This window comes from Rhagoletis pomonella, unplaced genomic scaffold, assembly GCF_013731165.1.
Source record: "Rhagoletis pomonella isolate Grant_MI unplaced genomic scaffold, Rhpom_1.0 Rhpom_scaffold_01935, whole genome shotgun sequence".
NCBI lineage: Eukaryota > Metazoa > Arthropoda > Insecta > Diptera > Tephritidae > Rhagoletis > Rhagoletis pomonella.
The window spans coordinates 1-25,287 of record NW_023460490.1 but is presented as its reverse complement, the minus strand read 5'-3'; the positions used below and the strand labels follow the sequence as shown (position 1 = coordinate 25,287).

General features: G+C 37.9%; 2 protein-coding genes across 2 annotated transcripts in view; one reads left to right on the top strand and one right to left on the bottom strand.

Moving 5' to 3' along the window:
• The window catches only part of LOC118752890 (protein NASP homolog), a 26,099-nt gene extending 5,122 nt beyond the window's left edge, over window positions 1-20,977 (top strand). The window contains exons 3-7 of the mRNA XM_036487739.1: window positions 17,869-18,210; window positions 18,286-18,790; window positions 19,295-19,454; window positions 19,564-19,844; window positions 19,911-20,977. Of these exons, the coding sequence (XP_036343632.1) occupies window positions 17,927-18,210; window positions 18,286-18,790; window positions 19,295-19,454; window positions 19,564-19,844; window positions 19,911-20,147 (1,467 nt within the window). The 5' untranslated portion in view covers window positions 17,869-17,926 and the 3' untranslated portion in view covers window positions 20,148-20,977. The remainder of the gene's footprint in view (window positions 1-17,868; window positions 18,211-18,285; window positions 18,791-19,294; window positions 19,455-19,563; window positions 19,845-19,910) is intronic.
• On the bottom strand, window positions 9,339-25,239 carry LOC118752891 (the record flags this gene model as incomplete). The annotated part of the gene is given in 4 exon segments (XM_036487740.1): window positions 9,339-10,193; window positions 10,379-10,516; window positions 22,643-22,849; window positions 24,474-25,239. Coding segments are annotated over 4 exon segments (885 nt in total). The 3' UTR covers window positions 9,339-9,912.
• Window positions 25,240-25,287: the final 48 nt, after the last annotated feature.

Genomic DNA, 25,287 nt, shown 5'->3' with positions numbered 1-25,287 from the left:
ATCTGCACGGTATGTCAGACCAGAATATTCCGTAATGTGACATCAGTCAAGTGCAACACCTGCCTTGGCTGGTGCCACTTTAGGGCATGTTCAGGTCTGCGCACCACGCGAGATTGGACGGGGAACTTCGAGGGCCCGTGTTGCGCTGCTCGGTCGCTGACATCAATTGCGACGCCCCCCACTACCACCACAGGGAGGCAATCACCCCAGCAGCACACACAGCCAACGGCGGCAAGAACATACACCTCACTCACACCCCACATCACAACACGTCTCCCGAACCACATGAAGCTCCTCCAATTCAACTGTAACGGGCTACAGAGCAAGATTGAGGAGATAACCGCCTTTATGTGTCGGCATGGTATATTAATAGCTGCGGTCCAAGAGACGAAGTTGCACAGCAATTCAACTTTGTTGAATTGTGCCGGGTACAACGTGCACCGTCGAGATCGCGAGCGAGATAATGGTGGTGGCTTAGCGTTCATCACGCACCACACCGTGCAGTATCGTCTTATCGAAGCAGACATCGACCGCAGGGATACCACCCTAGAATGTCAGGGCATCGCTATCCGGTCAGGCGATGTCGAGCTCGAAATATTTAATATATACATACCCCCTGTCACCTGCTGCCCGGCAGGATATCACCCTGATATAGGTGCGCTCCTCAGAGGTGAAAACCGTATGGTAGTAGGTGACTTTAATGCGCACCACGATCTTTGGCACTCAAGCCTGTCAAACGATCGTAGGGGAACAGACTTGGCTGAGCAGATAGACGATTCGACATTCTGCACAATGAACGACGACGCACCCACCAGGATTATGGGTAACTGCAGTAGCTCGCCAGACATCACAATAGTCAGCGCTGGTCTGATAAACAGCATAACGTGGCGACCTATGCTGACTCTAGCATCAGACCATCTACCCATAGTCATCTCGATTGATAAACCAACCGACTTTGCCTCCGCCAAACACCGGACCTATGTCAACTTTTCTAAAGCTGACTGGAAAGGTTACGCGGAGTTTACTGAAAACACCTTCACATCGCTCCCCACACCAACCGACGTCCACCTCGGTGAACGTAAGTTCCGCAGGGCTATCACTGCTGCTGCAGCCCGCTTCATACCGGCAGGGTGCATATCGGACCCACGTCCAAACTTCCCTGCCGAAGCGGCTGTTTTAGCAAATGAGCGTGATAGCCTTCGTCAGGCCGATCCCGGAGATCCCCGTATCAGGGATCTCAACGCGGAGATTCGGCAACTTGTAAACGTACATAAGCGGAAGAAGTGGGAGGAGCATCTGAAGACTTGCAACTTCACCTCTGGTGTGAGCAAGCTTTGGTCAACCGTGAGGTCATTGTCTAATCCGACGAAGCACGACGACAGAGTCGAAATTTCCTTCGGCGACCATGCTTCGTCGGACCCGGAGCGATGCGCGAGCTATTTCAGCCGGCAGTTCATACTGCATCCTCCGGTGGACAAAGCCAAGCGTCGAGTGACCAGAAGGCTGCACAAACTGCCAACAAATTGTGCCCCCCTTGCTTTCACTTGCGGTGAAGTTCAGGTGGCCATCGGGAAGGCGAAAGCCTCCAAAGCCATGGGTCCCGACGGTATATGCATGCTGATGCTGAAAAATTTGGGTCCTGCGGGGGTAGCGTACCTAACGGAGGTCCTCAATTTGTCAATGGCCACTCTCATCATCCCAGACATCTGGAAGGTGGGGAGAGTGGTCCCACTGCTCAAACCGGGGAAACCTGCAAACAAAGGAGATTCGTATCGTCCGATTACACTCCTTTCCCCGGTAGCGAAGACACTCGAGGCCTTGCTACTCCCGTACTTCACAAATCACCTGACCCCAGCGAAGCATCAGCATGGTTTCCGTAAAGTGCACAGCACAACAACAGCACTTAACGCCATAAACACTCAGATAACTCGTGGCCTTAACCGTAACCGTCCCTGTGAGAGAACGATTCTAGTAGCGTTGGACTTGTCAAAGGCGTTTGACACCGTCTGCCATTCCACGCTACTAGAAGATATAGAGGCCTCCTCTCTCCCACAGAGGCTCAAACGGTGGTCGGCAAATTATCTAAGTGGTCGACATTCGTCGGTAATGTTTAGAGACAAAACGAGTAAGCAGCGAAAAATAAAACAGGGGGTTCCTCAGGGTGGTGTCCTTTCCCCGCTACTGTTTAACTTTTATATTTCAAAGCTCCCTCAACCACCAGAGGGAGTCTCGATTGTCTCCTATGCCGACGATTGCTCGATTATGGCGACTGGGAATGGAATTGATGACCTGTGTTCGAAAGTAAACGGCTATCTCTCCGAACTTTCTCGCTTCTTCACTGCAAAGTGTCTAGCCCTCTCCCCTACGAAATCCTCTGCGACCCTGTTCACAACCTGGACGAAGGAGGTCAGGCTACCGCTGGGGATTCACGTCGATGACACACCAATTCCGACGGTGAATAACCCCAAAATACTCGGAGTAACTTTCGACAGCCTGCTCTCCTTCTCTGCGCACTCAACCGCTATTGTCAATAAAGTACAGAGCCGCAACAAGGTCCTCAAGTCGCTAGCCGGCAGTACTTGGGGCAAAGACAAAGAAACGTTGCTGGCAACATACAAGGCAATAGGCCGGCCGGTTTTGAACTACGCAGCGCCAGTGTGGTCGCCTGGGACTAGTAGGACGCAGTGGACGAAGCTACAGACCGCACAAAACACCGCACTGAGGACAGCGACGGGATGCCTCCTGATGACGCCTGAACACCACCTGCACGGCGAGGCGCAAATGCTCCCGGTAAAGGAGCACAATATAATGCTCTGCAAGCAGTTCCTGATCGGGACCCACAGAAGTGGCCACCCGTGCAGACAGCTGCTTGCAGAGGAGCCCTCGCCTAGGCACGTCAGGAGGCATCTATATGAACTAACGGACGAAGTCCAGAGGTTCATTAAGCAACCTCTGGACCCGACAGCCTACAGACAGGCCTTGAACGGCATTCACAGGGACTCAGTCTCGAGTTATGTAGACTCTAGACCTGTGAATGCCGTTCTAGGCACACCACCCCCGGACATTGACGAGACGGAGCTTCATCTGCCTCGGGAGACGCGCACCACACTTGCACAACTTCGCTCCGGCTACTGCAGCAGGTTAAACTCCTACCTGAGTAGGCTGAATGAGGATGTGCCTAATGAATGTCCGGCATGCGGAGAGACCCCACATGACTCGAAACATCTCTTCGCATGCCCGGCAAACCCGACATCCCTAACGACCTTGTCCTTATGGGCAAACCCCGCAGAAGCTGCACGCTTCCTAGGGCTGCCGTTAGTGGAACTTGACGGCAACGACTGAGATACCAACCGATCTGGGCGGGGTTGTTGTAGCCGCTACAACAACAACAACAACCGACCGTTCAGCTACGCAAAAACAAAAAATGCAGATCAATAGAACTTTTTACGCTCATTTCAACCATGTCAAAATTATTTAGCGCAAGTAAAATATAAAGACGGTTTAGAAGATTACAATTAAATTCTTTGATTTTTTTTAATATTAATATCTTATGAACCACATAATCGATTAAAAAACTAATAACGTCACCATATATATAATCAATTTATCTTTCAGCTGATATACATAATTGAAATTGTTTTTTATATATTTAAACCAAAACCACTAAAAAACGAACATGTTTTTTTATTTGGATTTAAAAAAATATGAATTTGACTTTTGACCCTTTTGACCCCATCAAAAAAGAAAAAAAAACAATATACCGTTATACTTGCATCAAAAACCTCTATCGACGTCCTTGTTCATAATTTGTCGCCCCGATTATCGTAATCGCTCCGAAATATGTCGGTACAAAAGCCCTTCTCTGGAGGCCCTTCTATTTTTGCCACTCCATACTAAAAAGCAATGAGAAAGGAATGCGGGAAGGCCTTTGGGTAGGGCTTTTAGATTTAGTAATTATCTACTGGTTACTTACGTACAGTTGTCCACAAAATAATAGGAGTGCGATATTTTGACCAGTTTTGGCTATTTGTCTTTTGCTTATTTAATATATATATGTATATATTTTTTATAATAGTCTAGCTGGTTATACAACCAACACAATATAAATTCATACTTCAAACATTGTATAAAAATTAAAAAATTCTGCAAAGCTCCAAACTTTTTAATCGGAAGGTTTAGAAAAAATTTTGCTTTGCTGTTTTGTAGTCCATTAAATTGTAGTACAATCAAGGTGTGTTAAATACATTTTGAGTATAAAGAAGTGCAAGTTGCAAGCTGCTAAAAATCCCGTTCATTTATGGGCATTTTTTTTTTTTGTTGGCAGTGTCTTCCATATAAAAGAAAATTGTCGAACATACTTTGGAATGGAAAAATGCGAAACACCTTCAAACAAAAAAGTTTTCAAAAATCAACGGGATTTCTTACGAACTTGAAAATTGCAATTCATTACACTACAATTTAATAGGCTACAAAACTGCGTACCGAAATCTTTTCCTAAGACACGTTAAGTTTGAAATTTTGGTGCCTTTCGAAAGAGTTTTTTTTTTTATTTCTGCACCACGAGCAAGTTGAAATATATTTCCGAAATCGATTTTCGCTCTGTCAATTGCAGTCACATCTTGTTGCTTTAATTTCCGAAACTGATTTCCGAAATGTGATAGAAAGGTCTTTCTGGCTGTCGATAGATCGAAATAAAATTTCTCTTTCTCAATTTAGCATGATTTCGAGAGACATATGTACTTACTTTGGGATCCTCTTAGCCAAACTACAATGCACTTGCATTTCAAATAAATTTCATTTTATTAATTCTTGTATTTAGGTAATTTTAAATTTTAAGGCAAAGCGTTTACATAAAAATACATTTTGCTTCTAATACATTTTATGTGTATGTGTATGTATGCATGTGTATTTTTAAATTTAGAGCTTTTGATATTTTATACAATTTACATAATTTGTCTGTAAATAACTTGCAAAGCGCAAGTATATACAAGTTGAATCTTTGCAATTGATTGAAATTTAAATAAAACATTTCTGTTTAATCAAATGTTGTAAAGTTATGTATTTATATACAATGTTCTCTTATACTAAAAATATGGATTTCTTCCGATAACATTTCCCTAAAAATATCGAATAGTTGGTATATTTGAAGTGCATGCAAATAAACTTTATAAAAGTCGCTCATCACCATTTTAATACAACGCAGATGTGTTCTTGTGATTTCTTTAAATCAATGCTTTTGCAACTAGTAAACAAATACATATTTGAAATATCGCGTTTTGAGAATTCTGTCTCCACAACACAGGAAGCATCGAAAAAGGCTTACAGGTAGTTTTTAAGCAGGAAACAAAACCGATTTCAATTCCCATTTAAAAATTTAAGATTATCGTTAATTTCTTCAAGATCCAATGATCGGATCTAAACCAAATTAGTATGGGACCACTTAAAAAAAAAATTTATACAAATCGGTTAACGTGGTCCAAAGATATGCGGTAACATAGATGAAAGAGAATGAAGTTGCTTATCATTTGCGCAACTAAGGCTTTGAAAAGGAAATTTTAGGGATGGGAGCGTCACTGACAACCTTTGCGAAATTTGCAAGATCCTCCGCAAAGCGTGTGGATCGAGGTTTCTCGTGCTTGCAAAGCAACATCTTTCGTTTTTGGCGGGGTTCTGACAGGTCCCGCGATGAGGCTGAAAACCCAATGGGATCCCTTCTGCCCCAGTTGACTGGAGGATGATGAGGTGGTATATTACCTCAACACTACTGCCTAAGCTGCCCAGCTTTTGAGAAGCCAAAGGCTTGTTTTCACTATGTTATATTCCCTGGAAATTGGCGTCAAATAACGGAAAACACCAAACGTTGTTAAAAATCAGTATACCATATAATTTACCTCAAGTTAGGTGATACCGCAAATTAAATTCTCTATAACGTTTTAGTGTATCCCCAATTAAGGATGACCACCGCTACCTAAAATGGCTTCATCACTTTGTATCAGTCCATAGGAGTCAAGATAGATACATACATACATATGCTATTTTTTATACCAAAACGCTCCGATTGAGCGCTCTACGATTGTGTGCACACGATAATCGAGTATAAATTGGTCCTGGAGACAAGGACGGATGGTATTGAAAATAGACAAAATCGGGCAATAACCACGCCCAGGGGGATGTAGTGCTAAGTTTTTTTTCCCCCCAGCGGCGACAGTTTACTTAATATTTATTTAACAATCCTGTCGGGTGCATATTATAGAATGAGATTTTCTTTAATGCGTTGGGTGGGTTCGCAGCGCAAAAGTGTTCACCGGGTGCAGATACTCTTATTTATTTTAATTTTGATCATTTAACAAGTTAAAGAATTTTTTTTTTACTGTAATATCATTGAAAATTATGTAAGAAATCGCGGTACTTCATTACACAATTTTTTGCACATCCCACTTTGTGCCAAATGCATTATTTATAGGGTTTTAAAGCATGAAAAGCATTTGAGCTAAATTTAAGAAAATTTATGATTCTGTTTATTGCACTTAATTGAAAATGTCATGTAGGTAACGTTCAATCAGCATCAAAATAATATTAAATATCTATGTAGCTAGCGCTGCGAAGTCTTAGTTTATATGATAGGCTCTGTTGTATAAGCTTAAAAAAAAAAAATATTAAATATACTACAGTAGTGCATACATACATATGTAGGTTTTTTTTTTTCAAAAATATTTTATTTTCAATATCATAAGTAAATTTTTATGTGCCGACAGTACTTAGTACATATCTTAATATTTTTTTTTAAATACTTATGCCGCAAATGGTATTCAGATTTTTTCTTTAATTCCTCATCAATAGGCGGGTAATTGTGTCTTAAAGTCAGATTTTAGCTGTACTTTGTTTTTAATTTTATTTTTTTTGTATTTGGTTTTACTTTTAACTACATACATACATACTTTATCTTTTTTTTTATATTTTATTTAATTTTATTTATGCAAGCATGAATTGACTAACATTGTAAGGCTAGCTACAAGCATACTCTTTACATGTAAAATATGGTTTTTGGGGATCGAAAAGAAATCTACATACATACATATGTTTTGTATACAAAATGGTTTAGTTAGCATTCTCAGCTTATAAATTTGTATAAAGTAAATGTTACGGGTTTTGCTTGAGATATAAAGTCATACGAGGCGTAAATTTAATTTACATTGGGCTTTTATCACAAAAAATTATAGTAAAGCTTTTAGTAAGTTTATATCAAAGTGGACTTCGAAAATATATGTACTGTACACTTACACTGTTTATCATTGGGTTGCACTAATTCGGACACAGAACTTTGGTCTAGTTTTAACCGACTTCCAAAAAAGGAGGAGGTTATCAGTTTGTCGGAATATTTTTTTTTTATGTACTTACCGCATAACTTTGGACCACGTTTGGAACCGATTTCGATAATTCTCTTTGCATCGGAAAGGTAGTGTCTCAGAGGTGGTCCCATATTGGTGTAGATCCTATCAGTGATCATGATATATATATATATATATTTTTTAAGTCGGTTTTTTTTTTTTTACTAACGAAATTGTGATGAAGGGCCTGGAAGAAAAAAAAATTTGCTTACACAGTTGTTAGTGCTTGGCCGAGCTACTCCGATCTGTTGTGCCGCCTCCAAACGGTAAATGTTTTAATGAGATGCTTTGCCATTGCCTACTGAAGTCGGGCCGCGAATCGAACCTGGTGGGTCTTAGCGATTGGTAGTGTGAAGCTTTAACCATGGAGCTCCAAGAAATGCGTGTATTAAAAAAAAAAATCAATGATTTGCAAAGGGGAGAAAATTTTCGTTATCGATAAATGTACATATCGTTACCATAATATACAGAAATTCAGTTTTATACGAAATTTGGAAAATTGCTCTCAAGCTCCTATTAGAAATCAATTATAACTAAAGCATAAAATTATTTGCAGTCTTCAATAAAATTGACTTTTTAAAAGAATTTGGAGCTAAAGAAATCCGTATACAGCCAAAAATTTTACGGATTTTCTATATTAAGGTAACGGTATGTCATTACAAACAATTAATTTTTGAACAAAAAACACACCGACTTCAATTCTCTTATAAAAATTTAACAGTACCGTTAATTTGTTCATGATCCAATGATCGGATCTAAACCAAATTAGTACGGGACCACCTTTCCTAAAAAAAAAAGAATTATAGAAATCGATTAACGTAGTCCAAAGTTATGCGGTAACATACAGTGGTGGAAGAAATAATAGAAACTTATTTTGACCAGTTTTGGCTATATTACTTTTGTTTATTCGATGTCTAATATTTTTTATAAATTTCTAGCGCATTATATAACACGCACCATATAAATCACACTTTGAAACTTTGCACAAAAATTTAACAAATTTTACCAAAATCCCCCAAAAATTTCTTAATTTTTTCTCAGATTTTTTCTTTTGAAAAATGTTGGTTATGCAAATTTATTGCTCATTAAATTTTATTAGTGCGAATTTCAATACGGAAAACGATCGCGTTGATTTAAAAAAAAAGTTATTTGCTGACGCCGCTAGGCATTCTATTCCATATAAAAATAAATTTTGAACATTGTTGAGCATACTTATATGGAAGAAAATGCACAACACCGTCAGCAAAAAAAAAAAAATTATTAAAAATCAACGCGATTTTCTAACGTCTCGAAATTTGCACCTTAGCCTATTGAATTTTAATGGGCTATAAAACTGCATAACAAATATTTTAAAAAAAAATCTGAATAAAAATTTTTAAATTTTAGGAGTATTTTGGTAAAATTTGTAAAATTTTTGTACAACGTTTGAAAGGTGGATTTACATATATGGTGCGTGTTAGACATTTATAAAGAATATTAGACATCAAATAAAGAAACGAATTATAGCCAAAGCTGGTCAAAATAAAAAAAGTTCTATTATTTCTTCCACCACCGTATGTACAAAAAAAAAAAAAAAATATTCGCACGAATTGATAACCTTCTCCATATATATATTGAAAGAAATGTTTGGGGTTGTGCTAATCAAATGACGCACAGTGTATAAATGCATCATACATACATATGAATGTACAAATGTATTTATGCATATGTTTCTAAAAAATTCTATACAAAATAATAACTGCGAAGTCCACTTATTGTTGACAAATTTTCCGTTTATAATGGCAAGGCAAGGATATATTAATGACGTATAATTTTTAATATCAAAGAAATTAATGTTTTATTAACTACCAAGTAAAAAATCTAAACAAAAAAAAAAACATTGGTAGTGTTAGGTTAGGTACTAATTTTTATACTATCAATTGTATGATTTCATTTAAATTTACTAAAATTTACTAACCAACTAAAAGTATTTTTGCTTGTAAATTTGCATTAGAAATAAATTACATAAGGGCCGTTCAGGATCTTCTGCATTTGCATATTCGTTGCATAAAATTTTCAAATGCAAATGCAATTCCAACTGCAAATCCAAGACCATTTCCACAACATCCTGAACAGCCCCATAGTATATTCTTAAAGGTGTAAACTTTTGCATGACGTTTCATAAGCTATTTACAGTACATACTCTTTTTTTTTAGCTGCTAAAAATAATGCATACTTTGATAAGTTGCTATGCATAATCAGCTTATATACGTACATACATATTTACATAGTGTATGTATGTACATGTACATATTGCAATTTATAATGCCTACAACTGTATTATTTGCTTGATAATTACGCCATTCTCCGCGCCGCCTTGAAAGCGCGTCTTAAGGTACATAAAACGTTTGACAGTTACCAAACACATACACACTGAATGTGTTGTTGTATGCGTTGCCTTAGGAAATGCGTACCAATTTATTACCGCCTCTGCATCATCTTCCTCACCTAGTCCACTGACTTAGGTGTAGACTTCAACCGGCAACTAAATCATTAGTGCTGAAAATGGATTGTAACGCATAATTTTCGATAATAAAATCCAAAGCACCGATGTTATGCCGCATAGTACCACACCGCCCCAGCCCAAATCCAAACTCCATGATGTCAGAAATATGCGTGCGCCCAATAGTGGTTTGGCCATTATGGCTACGCCGCCCGGACGCGCCACAATACCATCGACGGTGCCATCATAGTCGCTGTCTAGCATGGGACGTCCTTGTTGGCGCTTGAAATGTATGATCATGAGTGTGAAGAGCGCAAACAGTGCTGGAATAAAAAAGTTCAAAAAAAAAAAAAAATTATTAAAATTTTTCACTGAATATGTGCTGTGCTACAAAGGTGGCAAAGACGAGGAAGGAAGTAGTAAGACTGATTATTTTTTACTTTGAGAGTGTGACAGTAATTGCGCAAGCTCAGGCGCTTTGCAGCGAACAATTTACTGTATAACTTACCCGCCAGCAGATACATGACGCCTGTTATTAGTATGGCGCTAATTTGTCGTTGACAAACGCCGAAAGCTCCTACCAAGGCGGCGCTACCCAGTATAATTAGACAGACCAATGAGCAGGAAATTGACAGATTTTGCATTCCTATAGGAATTAAAAAAAAAAAAATGTTTGGAGATGACATAACAGTGTAGAAAATAGAATACACTATGTATTAGCAAATGCATTCAAACTTTTTTAATTTTTAAAAAAGGTAAAATAGTCTTAAATGTAGTTTTCAGAAATTAAAGCAAGTGCAAAATTGTGTATTTTAATCAGATTAAATATATTTTAAGTAGATGTACATGTTTATGTATTTTAGAGATATTAGAATGTAATGCATGTAATCTAAATCCAAATTACCATTCTATATAGCAGTGTTATATGTATTTTTGATAATTTTTATATTTTGAGGCATTCACGAAACTTATGTAAGCTTATAAAATTAGAGAGCGAGCAGATGCTATTTATAAATTTATGGAATGATTGATTTGAGTTGTGAACTTTCTTAGAACAGGAATTATTTTTGAACCGGACGTTTGGTTGATTGCTATGAGTCTGGAAGGGTTTGTACTGTCTCTATTACTACCCTCTTAATAAACACTCAAATTGGGAAAGATTTGAGGCTAAGTTTGATACAGCCTAGTATTACCCCAAAGTGTGTGCTTTGGTAATGTTTCTGGAGTGACACTCCTTGGCCGGTTATAAATTTGGGTCGTTTCTTTACCTGACGAAAAGCGAGTTTTGTATATATTCTTTAGTGGAAGCTACTGGAGAATTGTAATGTGTAGTCGGCTAGAAATTAAGTAGTGAACACATTATTAGTTATCAACTAGAAAAACGTACATTTATCAAAGGTTTGAGAAATCGTTTAGGCGATTAAAGCGCCAACCAAGGACAACAATTTAAAGTATTAACATAATTAAATATTTGAAATACTTAATTTACATTTTATTTAGATAAAAAATTAAAATTGCAATTCTTGATACTTATATACTGGTTCAAGACACTAATTAATGTAAATATGTAGATTATTTCAATTGGCGCCCAAACAAAACATATTCTCACTTCTTATGTGTTTGCTGCCTGCCTGCCACTGCTACCAATCCTCATCACTTACCACTGCTTTTTTCGCTTTTTATTACAGACAAACAATTTTTGACGTGTCGACACATAAACGTTCGACTTAATATTGAAAAGCCGAAACAAAAAAACAGCTCAGAACAAAATAACACAACTAACGGTTAACCAAGAAGACAAGCTTTGCTAAAGGACTCGAATCGAAAAAAAATGGCGAAGTCGCGTAAAAGTGAAGCCACCAAGCAAGTGGCAAGTCCAAATATCAATACTGCACCCAATACGAACGGTACAGAGACAGAGGGTGTCGAAAAAAGAAAGCGTGGTCGCCCGGCTGGCGTTGGCCGTAGACCCAAAGCAAAGAAGCCGCTTATTACGAAATTGGTCGATGGCAAACTGATGAAGCGAGCATTGGGCGTGCCCAAGAAGGTGTTGACTGGCAAGCGTGGTAGGCCGCGCAAGGAATATGTTTGGGTTGAGGCGAAATAAGTAATCAAAAATGCTCATCTCCACACGAGTCCAAATATTATTTAAAGAAAGCAAAAAAAAATATATATATATAAAAAATCTTAAAAATTGTATTGCAGAACAACAACGCTTGTTAATCATAAATTGTAAACGTTAAGAAAAATCACATAATGCGTAAAATTTAAATTGATTATACATATACATATACATTTTATACATAAATTAAGATCTCTCGATAGTTTTGCGAAAAATTATTGTTGAGTTAGAAATATATGTATGTATACATTACCAATGTCAAATCGTTTTAAGCGACATAAAAAGTAATCAAGTTTGATTATTCAATATTCAGTAATTTACATATACATTTTATATATACCTTAAAATTTCTTGATAATTTTACGAAGAATTATCGTTGCCTACATTAAAATGTCAAATCATTTTATTCAACTTAGAAAGTTCTTAAGTTGCATTATTCAAAATTCAGTTAATTATGTATGTATATGTATTAAGTGTCAGTAAAAAATCTACATACTTATTTGCGTTTGTAACTGCAACCAATTTATTTTGTAATCGAAACAAATATTAATAAACTGCATTCCTCAAAAAGTAAATGAAAATTAATACTTAATAAAAAAGGTACTCTACAAGGATATCGATCGGAGGTTTCTTAAAAAGAAATGAGTTGCAGATGGCATTGATTCGTAGATAGGAAGAGATTAAAAAAATAGAGTGAAAGCATTAAGCCGTATGACTACACTGCAAACCAAAGTTCCCGAAATCTTTAGGAGTATCTCATTTCTGTACCGATTTTTTTTTTTACGAATCATCAAAGCAAATTACACGATCGTAAAGCAGTTTCTGTACGAAAAATAAAGAAAATTATGAAAAATACTGCAAGAAATTCTTCACGTAGCTGCATTATTTATTGCTTTAGCGATTTTTCTCCGAAATCTTGTAAAAGAATCGAAGTGTGCACAGTTCATTTCATTTTAGAAAATTCTTCAAAAAGTCGGATGAGGTCAGAATACTCTGAAAAAATGGTTTGCAGGACATACATATGTATATGAAAGAAAAAAGTTGACCGTGTGTCAGTTTTATTTGAACACTGTATGTTGAGAAAAAAGTTTGGGCGTTCCCACGACAGTCGGGTATACGTAACCGGAACGACGCAGATTTATATTTGGCCAAGGACCGTCACTCCAGCAACACTCCACAAATACTCTTTGGGGAACTTCCCAGTGGGAAAATGTAATGTATAGTAATCGAAAAAAGTAATCAGTAAAACAACCCTTTTCACATACGAAAATGTATTTTTTTCCCCAGGGCGATGTCCAGAAAAAAATGGGGCATTCAATTTTGCATTACCTAGTATCGAGAAACGAATGTGTTTTAATATGAAATTTTTGGAACTTCTTGAATACATTAGAATGCTGTTTATATAGCTAGAAGTAATATTATCGAGAACGCATAAGAAATACATTATATTATTTATCACGCATGTAATGCATTACTACTTTTCCGACTGGGTTGTATGCTGCTAAAACAACAACAACAAAAAAGTTTGGGTGCAATCATTTTTTATACGAAAGACAGAGTGACGGAGATAGAGAGAGAGAGTGAGGGAAATAGAGAGAGAGGGAGATAGAGATAGAGAGAAAGTGAGGGAAATAGAGAGCGAGAGTGAGGGAGATAGAGAGAGAGTGAGGGAAATAGAGAGCGGGAGTGAGGGAGATAGAGAGAGAGAGAGAGTGAGGGAGATAGAGAGTGAGGGAGATAGAGAGTGAGGGAGATAGAGAGAGAGAGAGAGGGAGATAGAGAGAGAGAGAGAGTGAGGGAGATAGAGAGAGAGTGAGGGAGATAGAGAGACAGTGAGGGAGATAGAGAGAAAGAGAGAGAGTGAGGGAGATAGAGAGAAAGAGAGAGAGTGAGGGAGATAGAGAGTGATATAATATTGACTGAACAATTTCCCTCTGCTATTTCTCTGTCTTTTTCAAATGAGTGTCAGCAGTGCAAATTAACGGTGAAGTTAAAAAGTGCGGCTGTAGAACAAAACTAGATAAATGCATGGTTGTATTTTGGATTACGTTTGCCTTTAACAAATTTTTTACATAGATACATACTTATGTAGACACATATATGTAATTAAGTGGAAAGCTAAAATAAAAAATTATCGTAACGGGGAGAAAAGTTCATCGCAACGTCACTGAGCAAAAAAAACGTAAAAAGTACGTCGAAATCGTCAATTCGGCAACGATGTGAGCGAGATAGAGGGAGGAAGAGTGTGAGGGCGAAGGAGATAGCGAGAGAGGGAAATTAGAGGGAAGGAAATAGAAAGCGGAAAGGGGTTAGAGACAGAAAGACAGAAAAGAGGTATAGGGAAAATCCCAAGAGAAAACCTTTCAATAGAAAACATGTAACGTTCAAAAAGAAGCAATTTAAACAGTTTATGGGAATGACTATTCTCAATATCTTGTGTTAAAACGCTTTCCATTTTGAGTAACCTCCGCCTCCTTTCATGCATTGTTCCACCGGTTGCTGTAATTTTTACACAATTTTAATGTGTAGGATACACGCATGTAATTTTACAACGAGACAAGTGAATGCTAGTTGGTACACTACTTCTGGACCTATGCTCAGTTCGTCTGTATTGTTACGCTCATAATCTACAGCCTTTTCTATATACATACGTACATGTATGTAATATTATTGTGCTTAAAAATGAAAATTAAAGGTAAAGCAACATTGCAAACTGGTGCATAGCCGGAGGAAGTACGAGAACAGCAGGCATACATATTGCTTTCGCACTCATCCATCCGTTTTGATAAGTCCGATTGCCGTTGCTCCTGATGAAATTTGTCGGCAACAGGATGAAGTATCGCTAAAGTAGTTGAACCGTAAAAATGTCCTTTATGCATTTTTTAAGAGCATTAAAATGCATTTACGCGCGTACATGTGTGTGTGTATACTACTGACCATGATAAAAACATTACAAGGTAAAATCATTGAGAGGCGGTCTGACGTTTGCCAGCAATATAATTTTAAAATTCGAACTCAAGCTCGCACACACAATCTCATTTTTAATTCAAACAACAATTGCATGATACAAAATAAATAAAAATAAAAAAAAAAATTTAATTTTTTTATTTACAATTTTATATGATTTTAAAATGTTTGCAAACGTCAGAAAAAAAATCATGGCCGGCGAATTGAGAGAATCATTTTACCTTCTAATGTTTTTATCATGCTACTGACCAGAGGTCGAAAATATCCCTCTCCACTTTGAAAGTGTCCCAAAATAACCATCACTATTTAAGAGAGTGTTAGAGCGTGGTTATCCACGAACGCCCTTATATTAGTAAAATTTTTAAATTTACCTTGATCTTAATTTTTGCATTTATCTTTACGCATCTTTGTTTTTGTTTTTATTTTTACCTTTGCCTTTATCCTTTTCTTTCTCAATAAAATAAAATAATCAGCCAGGGTGAGAAACACTCTTTGCTTGAGAGATGAGTGTTTGTGTCTGTCGTAAACACCATACAAGACACTTGGTGACGGTTATTTTCGATTTCTGCTACTGACTGTGTTTATTTGTATATCGATAACTTAGCGTAGAAAGGCCCTAACATTTTTGCTTTCGTAATTATAAAACTTTATAAAAATACAAGTAATTTTTAAGCAAAAACAAAAACCGGCTTCTATGCTCATATAAAAATTAAAGAGTATCAAATTAGTATGGGACCACCTCTGAGGTACCACCTTTCCTTTACAAAAAGAATTATAGAAATCGGTTAATGTGGTCAAAAGTGATGCGGTAACATACATAAAAAAACAAATATTCCGACGAATAGATAACCTCCACCTTTTTTTTTTTGAAATCGGTTAGAAAGCTCTTCATTTGCGAATTTCTTCTAAACACTGATGTTTAATAAACACCGAAACTAATTTATTGATGTATTAGTTTTTTTAAAATTCGATTCGGTCATTAATGATTAATGATCGTGTTTTTTTTACAGAGGCGCATTTCGAAACGCAGAACGGTGCCTTCAGGGTAGTATTTTAAATAAACGCCGCCATACTACTGGCGAAACCAAGGACTATTTGTAAATTGTTTCACCAAACCCAGTAGGCTATAGTGCTACAAATAACTATTAGAATGTTAAAATGATCTTTGAAAATGTTAAACAAATAATTTCAACCGGGATTACCATATTTGAAAGAAAGAAAATTTATCGTTCTTATAATTAATTATGATCAATTATGAAAAAGGTGGCAAAGTTTTTTCCAGCATTTTTGCTTTTATAATGAAATTTCTTCATTTTTTTTTTTCAAAAAATGGGCCAACAAGACATCATGGAAAGAGTTCAATAAGCGAACACTTACTCGCTAAATTTTACATATTTCTCAGAGGACAAGAGCTATATGGCTATTAAGGCTTTAAATTTCGAAAATAGATGCTTGTTTTTATCATGGTTTTATAAAGTTTTATTTTATTTACTACTAACCTTAACATATTCAAAAAGCGTTGGAATATTTTACAGGGACCGCAACTGCTATGATCTTTATCGAAAAAATCATAATTTTACCATTAAAATGTGATTTCTGTTTTTCTGATCAAGATTACCCATTATTTTATGATCTTTATTTTTTCGATTTCCTATTTTATCGTTATTTTAGATTTTTATTTATCCGATCAAATTTAACCGTTATATTTAGTCTGGTTCTGTAATGCACTTCCGAGTGAATTTGAGTCGAATTCGCTTTGAATTCATATTGGCAGAGGTTGAAATTCACTCGGAAGTGAATTGCAGAACCTGCCTGATTATGATTTCTATTTTTGTTTTTCGATCAAGAAAGATCGTTATTTTTGAACTTTAATTTTGTATTCCCCACATTTAACCGTTATCTATAGATTTATGGCCTTATTCATAAGAACGAAAAATGTCACTGAAGATGGCAAATCGGTTTGCCTCCAAACCACATTTGACAAGGGATGATGGAAAAGCGTTCCACATTTCATCACACTCCTACCCTGTCGGAAACACCAACAACGAAAATGAGAAAAATAAAATGGGTTTAAAAAGCTTTATAAAGTGACATTTTCATAAAAATTTTCGTTTTATAAAACAGTTAAAGTCTTCTTTATTTTTTAAGAATTTGGGTGTTAATGTTTTAGAGCATAAAAGATTTAAATCGGTGAAATATGATCGAAAATTTCACACAAAAAAAATAAAAATTAAAATATAACGATTTCGCAATGATCTAGAAATATAAATCTTGATATTTAACCGTTATATTCTCCCTCATAATACTTCAGTTTTAAGATCCGATGCATAAACAAATTTCGAAGCAAATCAGGGATGTAAAACTTAGTTAAGCGTGCGTAGTTGTGGAGATATAATGGTTAATGTTCTATTTTTTTAAATTGGAGTTAGCTCAGATAGTTATGAAACTGTTAAGCATGATTTGATTTCGCAAAAGATGTGTATTAAAGTGTGCTTATATAATATTGTTGTGCTGTGTGTGTGTATGTTTGTTTTCTATATCTATTTCAAATCATGCATAACTACTTATACAAGCAAAGGTAAGTATGTATGTATTAAGCTTTAGATATATAGAAAAAGTTGATTAAAAGAGTTGCAGGTACAACCTACGTGGCAAGAAGAATCTTGAGTTGTTGGCTTTCTAGAATATTGCATTTGAAATGTTGAACCTGATGACGCGTACATAGCAAATCCAAAAAAAAATAACTGTTCTTACGTATTTCTCCAAAATGCATATGCAGCCGATTGTCTATTTCAAACTAAGCGACCACATTCACCGGCTAACCTAACTGAAATACTGACTTCGATGTAAAAAAAAAAATCCTTTGCAACTCAATCACACCAAATCTGTTTTTATTTGTCTTCTTTTAGTTTTATCCCACACAAATCACTTGCAAGTTCTAAAAGCAAATAGTAATATTGTCACAAAATGTCGGCAGAGGAGCAAATTCCTGTTGTAGCCACCGATGGCGTCAAAGTCACAGAAGCAAGTGAATCGTCGGTTGTAGCGGATGCTGCCATTACCACAGATTTAATTGTCGAGCAGGAGCGCGCCGAAAAAATTCTCAACGCCAAGGAGTTGTACAGTCATGGTTCGCGTAATTTTCTTGTAAAGAGCTATGTTGAGGCAGCAGATGAGCTGAGTCAAGTTTGCGCCTTGTATGAAGAATTGTACGGCGAGCAGTCAGATGAATTGGGCATGCCATACTTGCTGTAAGCACACTTTCGTTTCTATGTGCACTGCCTCTCTACTAAATTTCATTTCACTTCACTTTCTTTCCATTGTAGCTATGCCAAATCATTGATTGCCTTGGCTTTGGATGAAAACAAAGTCATCGATGTGCCCGACGAAGAAGAACTCGAGGATGATGACGAAGAAGATGGCGTTGAGGGTGATGACGATGAAGCAGCAGCGGAAGGCAGTAATGGTGCGGTGGCAGCAAGTTCAAATGGTGCAACAGCAAAAGTCAAGCTGGATGACAACAAAGAGAATGATGATGAGGCAGACTCAACGGGCGGTGAGATAGTGAAGCCTGCTGAAGCGAAAAAATCGCCTGCTGTTGAAAAGCCTGTCGAAGATGGGCAAGTTAGTAGCACTGATGATGTTAATGGTGGTGCTGCTGATGTGGAGCAGAAGGGAAAGCAGAAGGAGGAGAAAACCTCAAATGGCGCAGCCAATGGCAAGTCGGCCACCCGAGTTGTTGCCGCACCTGTTCTGGATGGCGAAAAGCCAAGCACTTCGAATGGCGATGCAGATGCTGGCGAAGAGGACGATGAGGAAGAGAATGAAGCGGTGAGTAGTACTTGAAGCTAATTTCATTTTAATATAAGTACGTGTTTTGTGCGCCTTGAACTGAATTGAATTTGGGAATTGACTCAAACAAAGAGTGTTTGTACTTAGTTATGTAGGTGTCCGGTGGTGCAGCAGCGGGGGTTGATAGCGGGTGTATTATGCCACATCTGCCAGAGGGGCTTATTCCATTTAACCAACTTAGGCAACAACGAGTGAACGAACGTACGCACTTGGGGACAAAATATGCAGTTAGAAATGAGAAAAATATAATCACTATAAAAAAAATTAAAAAATTACAACGAAAGTAAAAATAATAAAATACTCTTATTAGGGTAAAATTTTAAATAAGGGAATCGTATCCGCTTTAAATATTGCAACAAGCAATTAATTTCGAAAATTAAATATTGTCTCCTCCACTGTGTAGTTTTCAAAGTGATTGCTTCAGGCTCTCAATTTAAACTCATTAACTATTTCTTTTTTTTTTGCTTCACGCGTATTCCGTAGGCTTCGAATCTGCAATTGGCCTGGGAAATCCTTGAGTTGGCTGCCAAAATATTCATACGCCAAGGTACAAGCGGTCTACCCAACCTTGCTGAGGTGCAAACGGAGTTAGCTAATATCGAATTTGAGAACAACTTGCCCGAGGCGGCACGTGAGGATTACGGTAAATGAAAAAAATTCAACAGCTTTACATATATTTATGTATTTTCGCAAAGAATTTGAAAATAAACTAAAAATTCTTTTCTCATCTATCCACATACATACATATACAGTGAAGGCACTAAAAATTTACAGTGAATTGCCTACAAATTATCGTCGCGCGATGGCAGAAATACACTACAAAATTGGTCTTACATATCTGATGCAGCAGCTGAATAAAGAAGGTGCTGAATCGCTAAAGGATGCCTGCACTTTGATTGATGCCGAAATAAAAGAGCTAGAAGCTAACGCGGAGGAGCTCAGCGAAAAGCAGAAGAACAACATACAAGATATGGAGGAGACAAAACAAGAAATTTGGGCTAAAATCGCCGAAATTGAAGACACACAAGCGCAGGTAAAAGTGTAAATGCTGGTCATGCGCTTAACGATTATTTATTTGCTTCTCTTTTTTTTAATGCAGAACATAGCTGAGGTGCGCGCTGCATTGGACAGTTACATTAAACCCATCAACTCGGAGCAAAAGGATGCCGCTGGACCCTCGTCGTCGTCATCGACGTCGGCAGCGGGCGCATCTTCTTCCTCCAGTTCAGCAGCTAAGCCTACAGACATTTCACATTTGATTAAGCGCAAGAAGCCCGATGAGCAGAGTTCGGAGGCTGAAGCGGCGGCATCACCAGCCAAACGGCCAGCTGTTTAATTCCTTCGCGCCGCTTGAACTTCTTTCGTATTTTTGTTTGTATCTTTTGATTAGCGAGCGCAAGCTAGAGTGTATGTAAATTGCTGCTGCATTCCGTTCATATTTATTAATTCAATTACATATGCAAACAAAAGTGTAGGGGGAAACAAAAAACTAACAAATAATAAAACAAAATTTAACGAAAAAACGGCGTATGCTGCAAAATTCCATCAGACGGCCAAAAAAAATACTTTTTTTTGCTTGCTTAAGCCTTTTGTGTCGGTGCATTGTTTGGTAGTTTTAAATTGATGCAGCAGTTTTATCGGTCTTTCCACTTTTTAATGCATATTTGAGTAGCCAAAGTGAATAATTTTGTCTTTCATTTCTCCATCTATTCTCAACTGGCTGCCGCACTTTCTGTCCTTGTATTGTAATTTATTCGTACAACTACATACATACGCATTTACATACACACAGGGGTTTCATATTATTTTTGCAGCTGCACTATTTTTTGTCGGCATGACTTGCAGTCAAAAATTGAATTGCCTTTTTATACTTCTCTAAAATTTTCTTTGAATTAAAATTTTAATTTTCTACTGCCAGTAGCGATTTTTTGTTTATATTCTCTTAATAGCAACTAGTTGTAAGCGTATGCATTAATCATATACATATTTATACATATATCTACGTACATAACTTATTAATAATAGTTCATGCTAATGTTTGTATTGTTTTTTTTTTTTTTACTTAAAAGTTCGATTTGAAAATATCTCTGTACCGCTGCTCTACAAAAAATGAGCTGTAGTTTTAAGTTGGACAATACAAACTTTTAAATTTATATTCAAAATGAATCATGAAAACTTTTCTTTGGGACTATGGTGGGTTCTGCTGATAAATCGAAACTTTGAGGTCGAACTTTTAACACTTTAATGTACCAACTGCTAATTAAGGAAATAAGAAGTCCTATGAAAAAAATAACTTCAAATATTGGGAAGTCGGATGCTGCCGTTCCTTTGCTGTTAATAGGACGGGCAATATTAGGTGACTGCCAGGTCAGGGGCTCAATAAGGCGTTGCTTAGATTATTTCTGAAACGGTAACAGCAAATAGTCCATATATTAAGCGGATAAGAAAAGCGATGGATACTCGTCACTCACTCCCCACTGGCTCGTAAAAGTTTCGATATCTTCGTGCACTCAAAAGCGAATTGCGAGGTCGATAGAAATATTCTGGGTTTACTTTTATCCTATTGACATATATGTATATAGATAGTGTTCTAGACCACCCTACAACCCCTCTAAAATGGGGGGAAATGTTTTTTTTTTATTGAAAAAACGCAAAACTATGACCAATCAGATCAGGGATGCTCTTCTTTTGGTGGTATTACCGACCGGAATTGGATTAAAGAGGCCAGAAGTCCATTTTTTTTTTTTAATTACACATACATCTTTTTACTACAGATTCGTAATCTGCGGAAAAAATACGTAACTCTAAATTATCTGGATTTCGGAATGGATGAACATATTTTTATTGGAAAACAAAAAAATATAAATCGCCAGGTCGGGGATGCTCTATATTTTGTTCTATTAACAACTTCCGGTTTCGACCGAATGTGGATTAAACTGGACGGAAGTTAATTTTTTAAGTAGGAAATACATATTTTTACCACAGATTCGGACTCTGCGAACAAAAATAAATAAATTTGGTGGGAAACTTTTCTGGAAAGGACTTCCGGTTAAGATAATGAATTTCCGGTCTATTTAACCCGCTTCCAGACGAAACTGGAAGTCGGTAATACCACCGAAAAATAGAGCATCACTAATTTGGTAGATCTTATCTCTGCGCTTTTCAATAAAAAAAAATCATTTCCCCCCATTTTAGAGGGGGTAGACGGGCGGTCTAGGAACCCTATATACTTAGTATTATATTCTGCAGTATTTTTCTATGCGATTTGCTTACTTTACTACTGTTTTGAAAAGCATCATACTGAAGTAATCTAACGGTTACTGCTATTTATTTATGCAAGGTGGCAACAATACTAGCTGCAATGCTTGGACAAACTACAACAAATAAATTGACTACATATGCATTTGATGAATGGTAGAACAACATTGCTATGCAATTAACTATCTGCTATGTGGCTCAGAAAATTCAACTATGCAATACGTTAAATATTTATGTAGATACGAGTAGTTAAGTTGCTGCCTAGAAGATACTAAAGATAGTACGGTAGTTGAATCTAGCATTCGATACGTGTAAAAGTAAAGTTTCTTTTCCCGTTTAATTGATTGCACGTAGTAGAAATTGCATTTAGTGATAGAATGCAGTGTGAGTAGTGTGTAATGCCAATTGAAAACGAATTTTTTCTTCACGCAAATTATAATTTTGAAAAAATTTTTAAAATCTATTTGTGTTTTTTGGTGTGTTTTTTTTTTTTTTTTGTTTGCTTTCTGTTGGAATACACATAGATTGTACCATACGTACTTAAATGGGGCTGCAATGAGGTCTGGGACTCACTATGTTGCCAATCGTTTCGCTGCTCTTCGCCACGAGCATTCTCCATCGAGCCGGCCAGATAGTTGACGCAAGGTGGTGCACCGCGTGGAAATTTTGGATGTCGTCGCAGTTCTTGTAATTCTTGCATCGGCAAGTCTATGCAAAGTGTCCAAATGCCACCGTGCATGGGTACTAGAAAAACGGTGTCTCGCCGAAAGCGATATTCCACTGTAAATGTGTAAAAAGATAAATATTAAAATCAGAATTTTTTTAGGCAGTGTGATAGGAATGTTGCATTTTATTAAAATAAGTTAATACATAAAGAATCCTGAGAAAATAAATATGCAGATGCGCTGCTGCATACTACAATTGCTGAAACCAAGCGGGGTACAACCACAAACTAAAAAGTACTGCCCTCTAGCAGGGTCCTATCACCCACCAAAGGTATCCGCTACCAAGACTATGCGGACGACATAGTGATCATTGTCAGAGGGTTGTTTGAGAGCACTCTTTGTGACATCATCCAAAAAGGTTAAGATTAACAAAGGTTGTTGGTGTGCCAAGTTAGGGCTTAGCATAGATCCAGCCAAAACTGAACCGGCGACGGCGCTGGAAGTAGCCCTCGAGCTTGAGCCCCGCCAAAAGAACTATTACTTCTAGGTGGCACGCTGCATTAGTACATAGATGACTGGAAGGCCCCAGAGGAAATAGGAGCTGGAATCTTCGGACCCAGGACCAGGATCCCTGTTCATATCGGAAAATATCCGAGCATCTTTCAGGCAGAAGTCTACGCCATATATCTTTGTGCGGAGAAAATCATGAATAGAGCGTACATAAACGAGACAATCATAATTCGGAGCGACCGCCAGGTGACACCCAAGGTTCTGTTATCTTATGAAGTCAACGCTCAACTCCCTTGGCAGACACAATAACATCAAGTTAGTGTGGGTACGAGGGGGTAACGAGGCCACGGACTGTCTCGTTAGAAAGGCGACAGCCATTAATACAGTTGGCCCGAGCCCTTGCTGAAAGTACCTCCCGACTTTATAAAGGATGAGCTTTGGAGGGAGAGGAACACACAGAGAGATATACATTTGCATGTCTCAGGAGCGATGCGTCAGGCAAAGAGTTTACTGGGAAAGTTTAACAAGAAGAGATTCCAAAGCTTGGTTAATCTCCCAAAAGATAGGCTTAAAATTGTAACAGGTATCCTTAGCGGGCACTGCAGACTAAGCAGACATCTACATAAGCTGGGGACATGGTAAAATGATCCGTGCTAGTTCTGCGACTCGACCAGTGAGACACCACGTAACATTCTCACCGAGTGTGATGTAGTTTGCAGAAGACAAGAGAGAAGTCAAGGCTCAATGTGGCCACATCCACCCACTATTTCCAAAGGCGATGTTGAACTTTCTGGGGAAGATAAAAGTATAACGCTTCCAGTAGCATTGGGAATCCGATCAAAAAGGTTGTAACAAATAACTAATTTGCAGAAGTGGAATAAAATCAGATAATTGAAGGCGGGAAGTAGCGCATGTCTTATAGCTCAGCTCTTACAGACCTTTTTCCCTGAAGACCGTTCATAAGTATTCTGCCCCCTTCACAGGCGAGGGAGTGAATGCGAGAGCCATAGCTTCAAGGTCCAATTGGTTTGTTGCTAAAACCATAGTGAATGAAGATGCCATAGGATATGCTATTGAATCGTTTAAAAGCTTCATCTTCCCCAGCTGAACATTTGTTAATGCACTTGAAAAATTTCTTCACTGCATCACTTACATTTGCTTACAGAGCATAGTAGTGTAGACTAGTTGACATCGCGTTTAACCCTGTAAAGCTTCACTTTTACACTTACTTTTCTTGTCCGGCTTTAACATTGCCACCTTGTCGTCCAACATCCACTCTAACTGCATGCCTGAACGATTCATATATCTATCCAAGCTATTACGATCCCACGTCACATGTTCCCAATGATCAGTCATAATGGCGGCGCAGAGCATAGCTGTCGCACTGGTGGTCATCAACAGTGTTACGAACAGAAATAGCACCGGCGGTGGGCCGACACAGCAGTTAGAGCAACAAGACGAAGCGTCTGTGCCACTGCCCATATCCATAGCTGAATTCAGTGACGTTGGCGTGCCGAGGCCACCAGCTGAGCCATCGATAAGGCCGCCGCCGCCACCACCACTTTGGTTCAGCGCTTTGGCGCAGCTACTATTTCGCAACAGGATGCTATTGCTGCGTCTCAAACTCTCAACAGCCGCTGCTGCGGCTGCACTTGTTGCCGCCGATGGATCGAAGTGAAACGAGTTTTGTACCACCGCCGAGGGGTGTTCATAAATGCTGTTGTGCCGACTGGGCGCGAAGTAGTAGCACGTCGTTTGTGTATTGCTATTTGTTGCTTTGTTTTGGTGATTACTGTGACCGTTGCCAATGCCGAAGGTGCCGCTGCCACCGGACGCACCGCCAGCCACACCATTGAGTCCGCCCCCGCTACCGCCGTGCTCATTGATTGCGCTCAAGTCCTCATTACTGGACGTATATAATATCGATTGCGCAAATTGATTTGAGTAGCAATTTTGTTTAAAAGCGCTGCTACCAATTTGATAATGGCTTGGCGGTTGGTGGTGGTAGTGATGATTGCTGCCGGTTGTAGATTTACCGCTGCC